Source organism: Bos indicus x Bos taurus, chromosome X, assembly GCF_003369695.1.
Source record: "Bos indicus x Bos taurus breed Angus x Brahman F1 hybrid chromosome X, Bos_hybrid_MaternalHap_v2.0, whole genome shotgun sequence".
NCBI lineage: Eukaryota > Metazoa > Chordata > Mammalia > Artiodactyla > Bovidae > Bos > Bos indicus x Bos taurus.
This window is the reverse complement of record NC_040105.1, coordinates 137658453-137676974: the sequence shown is the minus strand read 5'-3', so window position 1 is coordinate 137676974 and position 18522 is coordinate 137658453. Positions and strand designations below refer to the sequence as shown.

The 18522-nt window shown below is 34.5% G+C and overlaps 1 protein-coding gene across 7 annotated transcripts in view; it reads left to right on the top strand.

Annotated features, from left to right (window-relative positions):
- The window catches only part of STAG2 (stromal antigen 2), a 129841-nt gene that overhangs the window by 80034 nt on the left and 31285 nt on the right, over nt 1–18522 (top strand). For all 7 annotated transcript variants that reach the window (XM_027534976.1, XM_027534970.1, XM_027534972.1 and 4 more), the window contains 11 exons: nt 1158–1265; nt 2115–2226; nt 10839–10956; nt 11369–11472; nt 12439–12531; nt 12672–12761; nt 13348–13551; nt 15657–15727; nt 16053–16140; nt 16233–16313; nt 18128–18220. In XM_027534976.1, coding sequence (XP_027390777.1) covers nt 1158–1265; nt 2115–2226; nt 10839–10956; nt 11369–11472; nt 12439–12531; nt 12672–12761; nt 13348–13551; nt 15657–15727; nt 16053–16140; nt 16233–16313; nt 18128–18220 — 1162 coding nt within the window. The remainder of the gene's footprint in view (nt 1–1157; nt 1266–2114; nt 2227–10838; nt 10957–11368; nt 11473–12438; nt 12532–12671; nt 12762–13347; nt 13552–15656; nt 15728–16052; nt 16141–16232; nt 16314–18127; nt 18221–18522) is intronic.

Sequence of the window (18522 nt, the reverse complement as noted above, 5' to 3'; positions counted from 1 at the left end):
TTTTTGTTGATTCAGCCATGTATATACCTAATAACTGACACTTTCAGGGACATTCCTTATGCGTTAAAATTAGTGAAATACCTCAAATTTGGTGTAGTTTGATTTGATTCAATATGTGTGTGTATTTATTTATGTGTAGTTATAAAGCGGCAAAAAGCATATTAGGGGGAAAGAGGCCAGAACTTCAAACACAGGGTCTTGGTTTAGAAAACCCAGCAAGGTTTACCCTGGGATTCTGTGGTTGATGGGCCTAATAATGACTTTGATTTACCAAGATTTGTTAGGTTTACTTTCTTCTCTTAAAGTAAGATCAATAAAACAAGCACTATATTTTAGTGAGTTTTTTTTTTAATGATAAATTGTAATTAAACATCTTTGGCACTTAAATTTTATTATTTGGAAAAATTCTTTTGCATTGTTTTATATGATGTTTAGTACATGGTGAATGAAGTATTATTCTTCATCACTGTGAGGTAACTGGGGTGTTAGTATATTTTAACGTTGTAAAATTGTATCCTTAATATTACCATGAAATACATGGAAAGTGTTTTCTTTGATTATTAACTAAGCTCCAAGTGGTTCAAATGGTAAAGAATCAGCCTGCCAATGTAGGAGACAGAGGCAGGACACGCCAGTTCGATCCCTGGGTTGGGAAGATCCCCTGGAGGAAGAAATGGCAACCCACTCCAGTATTCTTGCCTGGAGAATCCCATGGACAGAGGAGCCTGGTGGGCTGCAGTCCATGAGATTTCAGAGTCGAACATGACTGAGGACACATGCACACACTGAGCGTGCCACTACTTTATTTTCTATGTTAGTTTATATTATTTTGTCTTCATTTCCCTTTAGCACACTTGTTGCATGGTTATTTCTCTTAGTATATATTTCTTTATGCCCGATATTCACTCTAATTTTAGGTCTGATCTTGGGTGTTCACAAAATACTCAGCTCTTTTGTCAGAGGATGCTTTTACTAATAGATGATAATCAAGTAAGGTTGATTTCTTCTTGAAACAACTTCTTAATGACCTGTTTTTTAAAACACAAGTTTAGGAGTGAAAATGTACTATTTTTTAATGTATGAGTATGAATTTTTGTACTAGTAAACTTAAAATTACAGCATTGTTTTGAAAACTGCTATTGCTTATTTGTTTTCAGGAGTAGTGAAGAAGTTCTTACTGCAGAAGATTGTGAAAATGTCTATCATCTGGTTTATTCAGCTCATCGGCCAGTAGCAGTAGCAGCTGGAGAATTTCTGTACAAAAAGTAAATCTGCATTTCTGTTGTTCATTTTCTAAAGTCACTTAACGGCAGTAATTTATTGTGTTATAAAATATATATAAATATGACTTATTAATAATTTATTCAGTACAGGTCTTAAGCCTATTTTTATGTATTTTTGCATATAATAAAAGTACTTTGATAACAGTTTGATGTAAGAACCACAAGAATCCTTTAGTCTCTTCATTTATATTGCTGTTTAACACTTCAGATTAGCTAGTAGCAGTGTGAATATCTGATCACCAAAAATATTCAGCAGCTATCATGTAGTGGTTTTAAAGAAAATGGAAACATATGGACTAAACTACATTTTTGTAAGATTTTATTAAAATGCTCATTTGAGGTGACACGTTTATTAAGAGTACATGATACGAAGTATTTATGCTATAATTTTTTATTCATTGTTATCCAGTGATAACTTTTTTGTTGTTTATAAGAATGACCATGATATCCATAGAAAAAGGCCACTAAGTTCAGACTTTGGGATAATTGTACAGGAAGGACAGGAGGAAAAGAAATGTCATTTTTAAGGAGAAGAATATTTATATTTATGTGCATAAATGGTATAGGTTAGCTATTGTGATACTTTTGTAAAAAGAAATGATTGCATAACATGCAGTAAGATTTTCAAAAAGAAATCATTCAGAAACATTTAGAAGTACCATCAAGTGTGAAATGGAAAAGGTTTACTTGGGTATAATGTTGGACAGTACTGTACCTACCCAGCTCCAATTTATTCCTCTGTTAGTTGCTTAAAGGTGGAATCCAGACAGGTTTTTAAAATTTCTTAATTAAGAAATATTTTGTTTTAAAAGTATTTTGCATTGATCTTAGGCTCTTCAGTCGTCGAGATCCAGAGGAGGATGGAATGATGAAAAGAAGGGGACGACAGGGTCCAAATGCCAACCTTGTTAAGACATTGGTTTTTTTCTTTCTGGAAAGTGAGGTTAGTTGATGTTGTTCATTTTATACTTCCGGTTGGAACAATTCGGAGATGGGGTTAAAATGATGTAAATCTTAAAATCTTCCAAATATCACAGTAAGTGTTGGATAACATAGAGTTATACTAATTTATGTTAGTAAGATACTCAAATAATATGATTTATATGTAATGCTAAGAGCATAAATTTTGGAGCTAGAAAGACCTGATTACCAATTTGACTTCTCTACTTCATATTTATATAACCTTGATTCGGTTACTTAACCTTTCTTAAGCCCATTTTCCTTCTAAATGTGTGGATAACAATTTCTTAGACAACAGTGAGATAACCCATATAAAACTATTAGCACAGATCTAGCATTTTGTTAGTTCTCAATATTTGGTACCTGTGATGATGATTGTTGTTTTCTAGTATAGAGAAATACAGTTGGTTTTTGCATATTGCAGTTTTGCTAAATTCACTTTTAACGTAAGTTTTTATTAAAATTCTTAGGATTTTCTGTAATATGCAATCAAGTCATTTGCAAGTAGTGATAATTTTACTTTTTCTTTTCCTACATTCTTGCCATTAGTTTCCCCAGCCTTATTGTACTGGCTAGGACATTTAGTAGAATGTTGAATAGAAGTGGTGAGAGAGGATAGATTTGGATTGTTCCTGATCTTAAGGGAAAAGCATCCAGTACTTCAGCATTAATTATGTTGTTAGTTACAGGTGTTGTGTAGCTGCTTATTATATTGAGGATGTTTCCTCCTACCCCTTCTTTTGCTGAGAAGTTTTTTTTTAAATTTTATTGAAACATAATTGATTCAGCAAAGTGAATCAGTTTATATACAGTGACACACATACATACTTTTCACATTTTTTTCATTATGGTTTATCAAAGGATATTAAATATACTTCCCTGTGCTGTACTAGAACTTTCTTTATTACCCCTCTTATATATAATGGCTTGCATCTGCTAATCCCAAGCACCAATTTCTTTTCTTCCCCACCTCTTCTCTGCCTTGGCAACCACAAGTCTATTCTCTATGTCTGTAAGTCTGTTTTTGTTTTGTAGATTTGTTTGTATCATATTTTAGATTCTACATGTAAGTGATACCATGTGGTATTTGTCTTTTTCTTTCTGACTTTGCTTAGTATGGTAATCTCTAGGTCCATCCATGTTGTTGCAAATGGCATTATTTTATTATCTTAACAACCAAACTGCTAGGGAAGTCCCTATATCACATCTTCCATTCATGTGTTGATGGACATTTAATTTGTTTCCATATCTTGCTAATTGAAAATAGTGCTGCTATGAACATAGGGGTGCATGCGTCTTTTCAAATTATAGTTTTCTCTGGATATATGCCCAGGAGTGGGATTGCTGAATTATATGGCAACTCTGTTTTTAGTTTTTTGAGGAATCTCCATACTGTTTTCCATATTGACTGCACCAACAGTGTAGGAGGGTTCCCTTTTCTCCACATCCTTTCAGCCTTTTATTATTTGTAGACATGGCCATTCTGACCAGTGTGAGGTGGTGCCTCATTGTAGTTTTGATTTGCATTTCTCAAATAATTAGCAATGATAAGCTTCTTTTCATGTGCCTATTGGCCACCTGTGTGTTTTTGGAGAAATATCTGTTTAGGTCTTCTGTCCATTTTTTGATTAGATTGTTTGTTTTTTTGATATTGAGTTGTATGAGTTGTTTGTATATTCTGTCAATTAAGCCCTTGTCCATCACATTGTTTGCAAATGTTTTCTCCCAGTTATTAGGTCATATTTTCATTTTGCTTATGCTTTCGTTTGCTGTGCAAAAGCTTATTAGTTTGAATAGGTTGCATTTCTTTATTTTTGTATTTCTTTGCCTTGAGAGAGTGACCTAAGAACACATTGCTATGATTTATGTCAGAGAATGTTTTCTTCTGGGAGTTTTATGTTGTCCTGCCTTATATTTAAGTCTTTAAGCCATTTTGAGTTTATTTCTGTGTGTGGTAAAGAGGGTGTGTTCTAGCTTCTTTGGTTTACTTGAGGCTGTCAAGCTTTCCCAACACCACTTGCTAAAGAGACTGTCTTTTTTCCATTGTATATTCTATTCTCATTTGTCAAAGATTGATTGTCCATAAGTGTGTGGTTGGTTTCAGTTTATTGATTTTTTTGAGAGTGTTTTCTCCATGTTCATGCAATGTGTTGGTATGTGTGTGTATTTTAAAGTATAATGTCTTTGATGGGTTTTGGTATCATGGTAATGCTTGTCTCCTAAAATGTGTTGGATAGCTGTAAGGCCCTTTCACACACTGAATAGAAATGATTTACTTACATAGTGAATTGATAAAGTGAAAGTGAAGTCACTCAGTTGTGTCCGACTTTGCAACCCCATGGACTGTAGCCTATCAGGCTCCGCCGTCCATGGGATTTTCTAGGCAAGAGTACTGGAGTCGATTGCCATTTCCTTCTCCCGGGAATCTTCCCGACCTAGGGATCGAACCCAGGTCTCCCGCATTGTAGGCAGATGCTTTTACCATCTGAGCCTCCAGGGAAGTCAGTGAATTGATAAGTAATCATGTATTTTATGTTTTACATAATAATTACCACTCCCATTATGTTACAATATATTTGTAGTGTATTTTATAACTGACAGTAGTTCACTTATGTAATACAATTGCCAACCCCCCACCTCAGCGCAGATTCAGCCAACAGGGGATTCAACCAATAGTGGATTGAAAATATTTTTTAAAAAATTCCAGGAGTTTGAAAAAGCCAAACTTGAATTTGCCATGCACTGTCAACTGTTGGAGAAGGCAGTGGCACCCCACTCCAGTACTCTTGCCTGAAAAATCCCATGGACGGAGGACCTGGTAGGCTGCAGTCCATGGTGTCGCGAAGAGTCAGACACGACTGAGCGACTTCACTTTCACTTTGCACTTTCATGCATTAGAGAAGGAAATGGCAACCCGCTCCAGTGTTCTTGCCTGGAGAATCCCAGGGACGGGGGAGCCTGGTGGGCTGTCGTCTGTGGGGTCGCACACAGTCGGACATGACTGAAGCGACGCAGCAGCAGCAGTCAACTATTCACATAGTATTTGCATTGTATTACGTATTGTAAGTTATCTAGAGTTGATTTAAAGTATATGAAAGGATGAGAGTAGGTTATGTGTAAATACTATACCATTTTATATCATTGGACTTCCTTTGTGGCTCAGCTGGTAAAGAATGTGCCTGCAATGCAGGAGACCTGGGTTTGATCCTTGGGTTGGGAAGATCCCCTGGAGAAGGGAACGGTTACCCACTCCAGTATTCTGGCCTGGAGAATTCTGGCCTGTCCACAAAGACGCGGACGCGACTGAGTGACTTTCACTTTCACTTCAGTTTATACCATTAACTTGAGCATCCTTGGAAAATCTATGTGTGGTCTTGGAACTAGTCCCCCTCAGATACCAAGTTCTGTGGAACTGTATATATCGTTATTTTATCAGTGGCTCAGTCACATTATTGGAAATGTAAAAGACAACAATTTTGTGAAACAGGCAACATAGAAAATAATACAACTAGCAGTTATTAGTAAGGTCACAAGCAAGAATTTAAGTCAAGAACTTTCATTCGGTATAGCTCAGTATACCCAAGGTCATCTAACTTAGTTAAATGATTATATCCAGGTGATAATCCCCTGGTTGTACATCATGGAGCATTTAATCTTTATCTAAAGCTTGACTGCTGATACAAGCTTTAGAAACAAAATTAGAGTGTCCTTTTAACAACTTAATTAAATTTTTAGTAATATAACAACAAGGAACTATCTCAGAAGTGAAGAACAAAACTAGGATTTAATGTTCAGTGAAACATAAACATTTTTCATTGTGAGGGCATTAACCCTGCAGTCAGGGAATGCTTTATCCCATCAAATAAAAATGAGGTTTGTCAGGGAGCCAGGAAAAGCCAAGTGGCAGTCTTGGATTTCCCATAGCCCTGACTGTTTAATTTACAGCTGTTGCTTACCCATTTTAAATTCCCCTATTTAGGAGTAGACTATTTGCCATGTTTTAAGGGCATCAGGATAGCAGTAGTTTGACAGGGAGGGGTTAATTTTGTAGAAGCAGAAGAAGCTTTATCTACATGTACCATAATCTTCATAGAGAATGCTTGTTTACTTTACCAAAATAACAAAAGGTTTTAAAAACAAATATAAATCACTTAAAGGCAAAGAAATTCACAATCTTGTTAAAAGCCATATTCTAAGCAAACTTTGTTCTCTTAACAAAGAGAGAAAACCAAATACCAGTTTGGTACCAGCTTACTGTTAATAACAAAATTTGTTTGTAATATTAGAAAAGTCTTTTCCATAAATTTTGAAGAAGCAGCAGTATTCTTTCAAAGGCATCGGAGTGAAACCATTGAAGGCATGTTTAAAATCTGATTGTATTGCAGTTGACAAAGCAATCTGGTCATTGACAACATTTTATCAGGACATATCATATCTTTATGAATTCCACATAATTTCAGGATATCTATATTAGTAATATCAACCATACAGTATAACCTCAGAAGATTTACCACCCCTCCAACAGTATTTCCCATGTAATTTAACATGTCAAATGAACCCAGGTATTTTAATACCTCTCTTTGAGATGTCTCACGGGCCCTCTGAAGCATCCTAAAGCCAGCTAGAGGTCAAAAGAACTTCTTTAGAATTTAATTTTAGTAAGTTTTGCCAAAAATATCAACAGGATTTATAACCGTTAGATAGTATATAGGTCATTGGTAAACAACCAAAGTTAGCACAAGATTAGCCAAAAGTTAAAAAAAGAGTTCAAAGGTAAACATAGAACAGATCACTCCAGAGGTAAAGAATCTTAAAATCCATTATCAAAGGCAGTTCAACATCTCAAGAAAACTTGTATTACGTGCAAAACTCTTTTCTTGGGGTCCACTTTCCATAAAGCCTCTCTTTTTTTCTTAATCACTTTTTTTTTTTTAGAAACAGCCACCTGTAAGTCAGACCTACTTTCTTTTTTCTTAATAAAATGCAATTTCATTTCTCATACCTTTTTTCTTTCTTTTTTTTTTTTTCATTTTTAACCTAACTTATTTTCCCTAAGAGACCATGAACTGCCCTTAATATTAGCATTCTGTAGATTGGTGAACATAAGTACCAGTTTTAATTTCTAAAAGCATTTGCTTTCTTATAGACAACATCTCAGGATGGCACCAAACATATTCATTAACAGTCTAAAATCTCTTTAGTTTCTCTGTAAAAGGAAGTTAGTGTTCAATAATTAAAGTTTCAAAATTTTATTTTATTTGGAAATGAATTGAAGTGAATTTTGGAAAAATTTCAATAAATGTTTATCACTTAGTTTAGCACAAGCATAGAAATTCAAGTTACCCCTATCTGGAGAAACTATTTTAGACAGCCGTTCCTTAAGTGTAATTATTCTTAATAGAGTTTATCTAAAAGCTCTTGTTCCATTTCTGTTTTTCTTTTATTTAAAAAGTTTCTTCACTCGAGTTACTTTCCTTGTTGACAAATTTAGCTTGCATTAAACCTAGGCATGATAAAAGTATTACACAATGTTGATGACTCAGACATGTCTTAATTAGATTTACAAACAAGCATTAATATTAGATATTTAATATTGAATATGTCGCAGCTCACGTGAAGCTGAAATTCATTTAGGTTAATTTCTCTTGTAATTGTTTGATTTGTAAGCGCTTACTTTTCTTTAAGCCAGTTGAATTAGAGCTCATTTACAAATTAACCTCATATTATCCAAAAACAAAGACACACACTGAGACATAGATAAATCCAGACAGACAGACAGAGGATCTCATAGTTTTCCACTTGAGATTTAAAATGTCTCCTTGACTCCTTTCTCTCTTTTCCTTTATTTATTTATTTTTTTTATCTTGGCTTGAAATTTCCATTTGCCCAAAGCTGAGGTCTCAGGCAAATTGGGCTCTGTATTTCAAGGACATGCCAAAGGTTGTGTGCCGTCCTAAATTGCTTCTGTCCTCTCAAACTCTTTGTGACGCCATGGACTGTAGCCCACCAGGGCTCCAATTGTAAGTTAAATTCCTCTGCCCAGGGAAATCCTTGAGGGGATCTTCCAAACCCAGGGATTGAACCCATGTCTCTTGCATGTCCTGTCATTAGCAGACAGATTCTTTACCACTAGTACCATCTGGAAAGCCCAGGCAAAGGTTAACTTCAAGCTTTTTTCTAGGCAGGCCTTTGTAAAAAGCTGCTGCTGCTGCTGCTGCTAAGTTGCTTCAGTCGTGTCCGACTCTGTGCGACCCCATAGACGGCAGCCCACCAGGCTTCCCCGTCCCTGGGATTCTCCAGACAAGAACACTGGAGTGGGTTGCCATTTCCTTCTCCAATGCATCAAAGTGAAAAGTGAAAGTTAAGTCGCTCAGTCGTGTCCGACTCTGGCGACCCCATGGACTGCAGCCTACCAGGCTCCTCTGTCCATAGGATTTTCTAGCAAAAGTACTGGAGTGGGGTGCCATTGCCTTCTCCATGTAAAAAGCTAGCTCTTTTTAATTGCATATGTAAGAGGAACTGGTTTTGCAGTTGCAAAGGAAAAAAAAATCATTTTAACCAGTTTTCTCCAGAGTGTAAAGAATACCATGGCCATCCTGTGCCAAAAAAGTCATCTTGCCTTTCTGTTCAGTTCAGTTGAGACCGACTCTTTTGACCCCATGGACTATAGCACTCCAGGCCTCCCTGTCCATCACCAACTCCCCAAGTTTACTCAAACTCAACTCATGTCCATTGAGTCGGTGATGCCATCCAACCATCTCATCCTCTGTCATCCCCTTCTCGTCCTGCCCTCAATCTTTCCCAGCATCACAGTCTTTTCCAGTGAGTCAGTTCTTTACATCAGGTGGCCAAAGTATTGGAGTTTCAGCTTCAGTATCAGTCCTTCCAATGAATATTCAGAACTGATTTCCTTTAGGATGAACTGGTTGGATCTCCTTGCAGTCCAAGGAATTCTCAAAGAGTCTTCTTCATCACAACAGTTCAAAAGCATCAATACTTTGGCCCTCAGCTTTCTTTATAGTCCAACTATACATGACCACTGGAAAAACCATAGCCTTGACCAGATGGACCTTTGTTGGCAAAGTAATATCTCTGCTTTTGAATACGCTATCTAGGTTGGTCATAACTTTCCTTCCAAGGAGTTAGCGTCTTTTAATTTCATGGCTGCAATCACCATCTGCAGTAATTTTGGAACCCCAAAAAATAAAGTCTGACACTGTTTCCACTGTTTCCTCATCTATTTCCCTTGAAGTGATGGGACCAGATGCCATGATCTTAGTTTTTTGCATTTTGAGCTCTAAGCCCACTTTTTCACTCTCCTGTTTCACTTTCATCAAGAGGCTCCTTAGTTCTTCTTCGCTTTCTGCCATAAGGGTGGTGTCATCTGCATATCTGAGGTTATTGATATTTCTCCTGGCAATCTTTTGTTTCTGTAGCCATAGTTTTATAGCTAAAATATTGACCAAGTAGTGCTCAAGTTGACTCTGAACAGGGCAGGAAAAAAAAATTTGCTGAAGTGCAGAAGGAGTGGAAGAAGTTGGGCTTCCCCTTCCCCCACTGATAGATAGGAAATGTTAGAAGGGGATTAGCTGATGGAGAGGGAGACAGGCAGATGGAGGGGTGTAAGGCAGCAACAGGACAAAGAAAGAAGGGAGTGGGGGACACTGGGAGAGCCGACTTAAACAGTGATTTATTTGATCAACTAAAATATAATTTTGGCATTGTAACATGGACAGTCCTCAGAAATCACATAATTCTTTTTCCAATTATGTCTAACTTCTTGTTAGATAATTTTAAGTTAAATTCATGTACCTTAAGTTAGGGAGAGGACCATCCAGGCTTTCACCTAGCACGGCACATTCTTAACCTTTCTCAATCAGCACAAACCGCAAAATTTAAGGTTCCAATTCTCACACAGTTCAGTGAATCCCATTCACTAGGTAACGAGCAATAAGGTGAATCTTCCAATCTGGGAATAAAAACTTCATCAACCTTAATCTCTTTTTTCTCTTAAAGAGTGGCATTTTGTCTCACAAATCCTGCTCACAGCACCAATTAATGTTTTGCAGAAAGTTTACACTTTCAGGTTCAAAGGATTTGTTAACAAAATAAGTCACTCTTTATATACAAATAAATAATACAGATATTTATGAAAGAATGATCTAGCTTACTTTCAATATACTAACATTAAAAGAAAAGAGAAATAGAGCAGAAAGTACATCACCAAATTGGGTTCGAAAGTCCTGTGTCATAGCACATCTGGAGTCCCAATTGGGAAAGGGTCCCAGGGAGTGCATCCACTCCGTGGGTGAGACTTCAAACGGGATGACTCTTTTGAGTCAGGTAATAACTAAATGCATGCATATAGTCTCTTCAGAAACAATTTTCATATTAATGATTATCATGAGAAATGGTAATACCTAACAGTGTTTACTTACACTTAGCAAGCTAAGGCAATTCTTCTCTTTCCTTTCTTCTCCTTGACATTAAAAAACATTGTTGTTTGAGTTTGTGTATGGTGCCAACAAAGCTTGCATTCTTTTGATTAAGGCTAGTATATTTGTCTAAGAGCACATTGTTCTTTTTAAATTTTAGTTACATGAGCATGCAGCATACCTTGTGGATAGCATGTGGGACTGTGCTACTGAGCTGCTGAAAGACTGGGAATGTATGAATAGCTTGTTGCTGGAGGAGCCACTTAGTGGAGAGGAAGGTAAGGATGTTTAATTATGGTGTTTTTGTTGTCTAGGTAATTTTGAAAACAGATTTTACTTATTCCGTTTTAGCATTAAAATAGTTGATTCAAAGTCTTTGGATAATTTTGTTTTCATACACATGAATATTAGAAAGGTATAGTTCCTGTCAATATTTATGATGTTTTATTGTATTTTATTTTTTTGCATCTGTTCATATTTTCATTTCTCAAATTGTGGACTGGTGGTTTACAGATTTATAATATTTAGTAAGTTTTAACTTGTTCTGATCCTTTTTGTGATATAGTAATAAGATTTTCTTTAGTACATTAGGTCAGATTCTGTCACAGGCACAAGAACTGTTATGTAATGATTATAAATGGCGTATAGAGAAAAAAATAGGTTAACTCTTTCTGATTATTTTTTTCCCAGCGCTAACAGACAGACAAGAGAGTGCTCTGATTGAAATAATGCTTTGTACCATTAGACAAGCTGCTGAATGTCATCCTCCTGTGGGGAGAGGGACAGGAAAAAGGGTACGCCAACATATTTTCAGTGTTCTAAATTATATGTCTCTTTTTTAATAACTTTTTTTAAGTTCTTATTTGTAGGTATATAATCAAATTTTTGAATCTTAAATTTTATTTTTTAGGTGATCTTTGCTTATAAACATGTTAGAAGTAAATTTTAAAGCATTAGCAGTTTGGGAAGTCTGCATTCCTTCTGTAAGATTCTTTGTTAGTTTACTACAGTGATTGTCAGTCCCTGTAAAGATTGCTTGCTGTGCATCATTTTAGAATGGTATATTTGTCCGTTGTGATTTATTTACAGATTTACTTTCTTTTAATAAAAGTAAGAGCATCATTCATTAAAATGGGGGAAATTTCTGTTTCCTGGGACTCAATTTTAATGCATTATTTCAAAGTTCACATGTATTGTAGACCAACAGTTGCACAGGCTTTCAAACTTTGTGAAGCACAAAAATAATTTTTATATTGTGACCTAGTACACATCTGTATATGTGTTTTTGTATGTAACTGAAGCAGTTATATAAGTTACAATATTGCAACGTACGTGATGCATTCAGTTCTCTTTTTTGTTGTTGTTGTTCTTCTTCTTTAATTACTAGTCATTAATTATATTGAATTCATAACCCATGGATCATGGCACAACTTACAGTTGACTGAAATCCTACTCACTTCCATGACTATATAAACTAATAAACTGTATTTCCTAGCTGCTTTTCTTTTCATCCAAAGTTAGGGTAGGTTAGTCTAATTTGGTATTGATTTTGTCTCTAGAACTATTCAAAGTTTTTTAAAAAAATAATGTGCAGGCTATTCTCTTTGTTACTTCTGGGTTTCAAGTTTTATAGTAGAAATTTTTGTATCCATTATTTAAAATGTCATTTTATTACTTGCTTTGAATATTTAAACTTGAGCACCTAACAGTGTTAATGGGCTTATTAATAAATACTTGGAAACTTTGTTGTGTTTCCTTAGGTGCTTACAGCAAAGGAGAAGAAGACCCAGTTGGATGACAGGACAAAAATCACTGAACTTTTTGCTGTGGCCCTTCCTCAGTTATTAGCTAAGGTAAATTTGTGTCGGTATCAAGATTGTTGTTAAGAAATTACAGGTTTTGTTTGGAAATGCCATACAGAATTTTCTACTTATCATAATATTTCCTTACCATAATTGTGATGTTTTTGACATGATTTTTTTTTATTTCAAAGTACTCTATAGATGCTGAAAAGGTGACTAACTTGTTGCAGTTGCCACAGTACTTTGATTTGGAAATATATACCACTGGACGATTAGAAAAGGTAGGGTGTTTCGGTGTATAATAAACCTTTAAGAAAAATTGTTAATATAGTTCATCCCATCATATTGCTTGTTTATATTTTTTGAAATATGTTTTTATAGCATTTAATATAAAGGAAGCCTATATATTGTATGCCTTACATATTTTAGATAAGTTGTATTTAGAGAATGGCACTAATGAGGTTTCCCTTTGATTCATGTTGATAGCAATACCCTCCTTCCTAGACATTATGTTACTATGTCACTGACCATTTATGGAGATTGGAGGTGGGTAACTGGATAAGAACAATTGCAAAATGAAACAGCTAATATTCATTGAATGCATTTACTATGTTCCAGGAACATATATATTTATATGTATTAACATCTTACCAAAGCCCTGTGAGATAGATAATATTATTCCTGTTGAAGTAGGGGAAATAAGTTTGGGTCGATGAGTGCATTTTTTTACTTGACTAGAAAAACTTAAAATTGTGTCCTACTGTTGTAAAGTTACTGTATTTGAAGCTTTTCATCCCAGTTGTGCAGTCATTTTATGCCTGTCATCATACATGCCTTAGTTTTAATGAAGAAACTTTGATTTTGCAGCATTTGGATGCCTTATTACGACAGATCCGGAATATTGTAGAGAAGCACACAGATACAGATGTTTTGGAAGCGTGTTCTAAAACTTACCATGCACTCTGTAATGAAGAGTTCACAATTTTCAACAGAGTAGATATTTCAAGAAGTCAACTGATAGATGAGTTGGCAGATAAATTTAACCGGCTTCTTGAAGATTTTCTGCAAGAGGTATGTATTACAAGTATTTTGTCAGTTGTCCCCCACTGTGGCCCCACCCACCCCTACCCTCTCCATAACCAGGTCAGTCACAGTCTTGGTGGTAGTCCTTAGTAGTATGTTGAAAAGACATTCAGACTTTCTGTTCTATGATTTTGTTTTTTCTCCACCAAGAGAGGGAGGTGGCAAGAATCTGTAACTTAAGAGATGGTGAAAGCAAAATTAACACCTTTCCTTTTTTTTTAATTTAAAGAAATGATCTGGAAAGTTTCCAGGGTTTAGTTTAACCAGGAGGCTGTTAGGGAACAGGGAACAGAAAAGTTGAGCAAGATTGTTTCCATGTAATTTGAAAAATTGGGTTATTTCTTAATGGTTTGGAAGTTGATTTATTTATGATCTTTGATATTATAAAGCCTTGAAAAATTACAGCAACTGTTCATTTTGGTGTTTCATTGTTCAGTTCTATTTCCAAAGAGGCTTAAGCACGATATTCAAATACACTTGTATTTATATTGTGGTTTTTATCTTTTCTGGAAAGGTATACTCAACAGTTTAGTTGATTTGCATAAAGTAAAAACTCATGATTCTCAGATTATTGCATTTAGGTTTTTCCACATCACTTTTGTCATAAATGCTGCGAAAATGATACAGACTATTGTAATGTCCAGTTACTTTGTTTAACAATTAGTTCGTAAACTTTCTTATTTCTCAGTGTAACATTTCATACTTACTAAGTTTTGCTTAATTGGAAGTTTGTGTAAATATTTTGATGTACAATGATTACATTTTCAGTTAAAAATTTTAATGACTACCCTTGGCTGGATATAATTCTTTTTTTTAAAAAAAAGGTTTACATTGGAATGTAGCTGGTTAACAATGATGTGTTAGTTTTAGGTGGACAAAAAAGAGACTTAGGCATACGTATACATGTTTTCATTCTCCCTCTAAACTCCTCTCCCATCCATGCTGCCACATAACATTGAGCAGAGTTCCATGTGCTATCCAGTAGAACCTATACAGTTAGCCATTTTAAATATAGCAGTGTGTACCTGTCCATCCCAAACTCCCTACCTAGCCTTTCCCTCCATCCTTCTCCCACCTGGTAATCATAAGTTTGTTCTTTAGGTCTGTTTCTGTTTTGTAAGTAAGTTCATTTGTATCATTTCTTTTAAGATTCTGCACATAAGGGATGTCATGTATTTCTCCTTCTCTCTGACTGACTTTACTCAGCATGACAATCTCTAGGTCCATCCATGTTGCTGTAAATGGCATTACTTCATTCTTTTTAATGGCTGAGTAATATTCCATTGTATATATGTACCACATCTTCTTTATCCATTCCTCTGTCTGATGGACATTTAGGTTGCTTCTGTGTCTTGACTACTGTTAACAGTGCTGCAACGAACATTGGGGTGCATATATCCTTTTGGACTGTGTTTTTCTCTGGGTACCTTCCCAGGAGTGGGATTGCTGGATCACATGATAGCTCTACTTTTAGTTTTTTTAGGAACCTTCTTACTGTTCTCCATAGTGGCTATACCAGGTTTCATCCCACAAAGAGTTCCCACAAAGATTTCCTTCTCCACACCCTCTTCAGCATTTATTGTTTATAGATTTTTTGATGGTAGCCATTTTGACTGAGGTGAAATGATACCTCATTATAGTTTTGATTTGCATTCCTCTTAATAATTAACAATGTTGAGAGTCTTTTCATGTGCCTCTTGGCCATCTGTATGTCTTCTTTGGAGAAATGTCTATTTAGTTCTTCTGCCTGTTTTTTGATTCAGTTGTTTGTTTTGATGATGTTAAACATCATGAGCTGTTTGTAATTTTGGAGACTAACTCCTTGTTGATCACATTATTTGCAACTATTTTCTCCAGTCTGTGGGTGGTGTTTTGTTTATTGTTTTCTTTGCTATGCAAAAGCTTTTGAGTTTAAATAGGTCTCCTTTGTTTATTTTTGTTTTTATTTTCATTATTCTGGGAGATGGGTCGAAAAAGATATTACTGTGATCTTTTATGTTTTTCTTTTTAGGGTGGTATCATAAATGTAATAGCTTAAGATTTTTCACTTTTGTAATTAGTAATGTTTAATATGGTATAATTAACATTTATAGGGCGAAGAACCTGATGAAGATGATGCATATCAGGTATTGTCAACATTGAAGCGAATCACTGCTTTTCATAAGTAAGTTGAATCTTAAAGTTTCTGATTTTTTAAAACTATCAAAATCAGAACCAACTTACATGTTTTGGGATTATAATAATGTCATAATTTTTCCTGGGTTTCTTGTGCTTTTGGGAAAAAAGTGTTTGGAGTCATACTTTGAATATGAGAAACAAAAAAAAATTTCAACTAATACACTTTTTTAAAGTACACATTTTTTTGTTCTTGTGGGTACATGTTAGGAAGTTTACTGTATTTTACTTTAACAGTATTCTGTTAGCAGTCAAGTCCAGAACAGATGTGATTAAGCTTAAATTTTTAATATAACTTAATTCTTTTTTTACAGTGCCCATGATCTTTCAAAGTGGGATTTGTTTGCTTGTAATTACAAACTATTGAAAACCGGAATTGAAAATGGAGACATGCCTGAACAGGTTTTTATTTATTTACAAGTTATATATTTCACTTTGAGAATGAAAATATGTGATTTTTAAAATTTAATTGTGTTCTTTTTGTTCCTTTATAGATTGTTATTCACGCACTGCAGTGTACTCACTATGTAATCCTTTGGCAGCTTGCAAAGATAACTGAAAGTAGCTCTACAAAGGTTAGTGGTGTTTCAGTGGCGTCTTTAGTAAATATTACTCAGTTTTCAGCAAACTTAAACATAAGACTGATTTTCAATAAAGTCTTGCTTATCTTCTATTTAGGCATGTATACTTTTAAAAATAATTATTTGTAGTTTGATATATATTCCGTGAAAGAACATTTAACATGTGTTTAGAGAATGGTTTTAAAATAAAAAGTCACATTTGTAGGTGGCATAATTTATGGATTTCCACATCATTCTCAAAAGTTCTGGATGCATGAAGAACTGATTTTGTAAATCATGACCAAGAACCTTCAAAACATATAGATACAGCTATTGGGTTCCATAAGTTACTTATTACAAGCTACCTGTCCCTAGATCTTATACCTTGGTATTGTTTGGGGATCATCTTATTCACACTCGGATCTCTCTACTGATGTTCCAAATTCATAAAAAATCACTTTGTGGTTGAGTGCAGTGTGCTAGCTACTAGGTCATAGAACTTTCAACATTTTATCCATAATTGTAATCATTGAAGTGTTTAGTAATTGAACTAAAGAGTACTTTTTCATTTGTAAATTAGAAACTTAAACATCGTACTTGTTGCAGTAGATGTTGCCTTAAATATTATTTGAGCACATTTTTGTAAACATTAAGTGATTTCTGTAAGATGTAGAATTAGTTGTTTGTAGTTATTTTCCTCAAGAAGGAATCCTCTCGATAAGTTTGTTTTACATAAAATCACAGAATAACTTTAGAATTTTTTTGAGCTTTTTAAGTACATGATGCTGTTATATCTACAGATGGATATTTGCCTCTTGCAAAAAACAATATAGTACTGTTAAAATAGTGTACTTTTTGTCAGACCCTCAAAAACTTTATTTAATTCAATATCAAACTTGTAGTAGGTCCAGTGACTATGTATTAGCAGATATGATTGCTCACCTAAATCAAAAGCATTGAGTTAAAAATTAACATGGGAAAAAGGTAATACGTTTAGGAGAGGGGACAAAAAGGTAAAAATGAAGGTTATTATATGCAAAACTATTATGCTGAACTTGGTTGAGTTTTCTTTACCAAAGCGATCTCCAAGTTAAATCTATTATTTTAACTTGTCTATTACATACACTGAATGTGTACTGATATTTTGTCGTTTGGCATTCAGTATCAGGCGATGGGCAAAGGTAATGCCTCAAATAAATTAGTGTGAATGATCTTTATAGAGTATTTTTCTATTTTAAATTAATTTGCAAATATCTATAAAAAGAAAAAAACTTATTTAAAAAAATCTAGAAAAAGATTCATCCTTTTAGTGTAGGTTTACTAGAGACTTATGTTGTTCTTGTTTTCCTTAAGTGGAGTAATACCATGAAACTAATTTTTGTTAGGCCTCTCTCTGTTTTTAAAAGCACAATCAGTATCCTACAAATGAAAGATACTGTCCCTTTTTTTAAAATCATTTAATTTATTCCATTCATCACTTGGCCAGCCATCAAATTACAAAGCAAGGATGGAGCGTAAATCCTGTTAAACATTCTGAAGCAGTGGATTTATATGGATAGCCATATATAGTCATATGTTTTTTCTCATTCTAAAGATCATTTAGGATTTTATCCATTAATATACTTGGTATTTTTAAGGTACAATTTGTTGAGATTTTAAAAGTGGTTTTTGTTTTCCTTTTTGATAAATGCTAAGGAAGAATTTAAATCTAATGTAAAAAGTTAGCACAATTAAGTATGTGATGATCTTTTTGTAATTTAAAATATCTTAAATACTGAATGAGTTTTTAATACAGTATTTTAAAATGTTATTGTTACATTTTTTTCAAGGAGGACTTGCTGCGTTTAAAGAAACAGATGAGGGTATTCTGTCAAATATGTCAGCATTACCTGACCAATGTGAATACTACTGTTAAAGAACAGGTTAGTAACTACTATAGATAGCAATCTTTTGTAAGCAACCCTGAACAAATATTTGAACTAATATAGAAAATTTGAGTAATACTAAAATTGGGCAAACTAGAAATATCTTGTATTTATCTGTGTATATCCCATGCTCAAAAATAGATTAAGTAATATTAAGTCCATTTGGAGCATTATCGATTAGTCTTATATTGCAGTCATTCTGTATTACTGTTTCTTTATGCCACACTTGGTCAACAAACCCATATATACAAAGTAGGTGTATGCAGTTATGTAAGTTATTCCTGAAAGCAACAGGTATG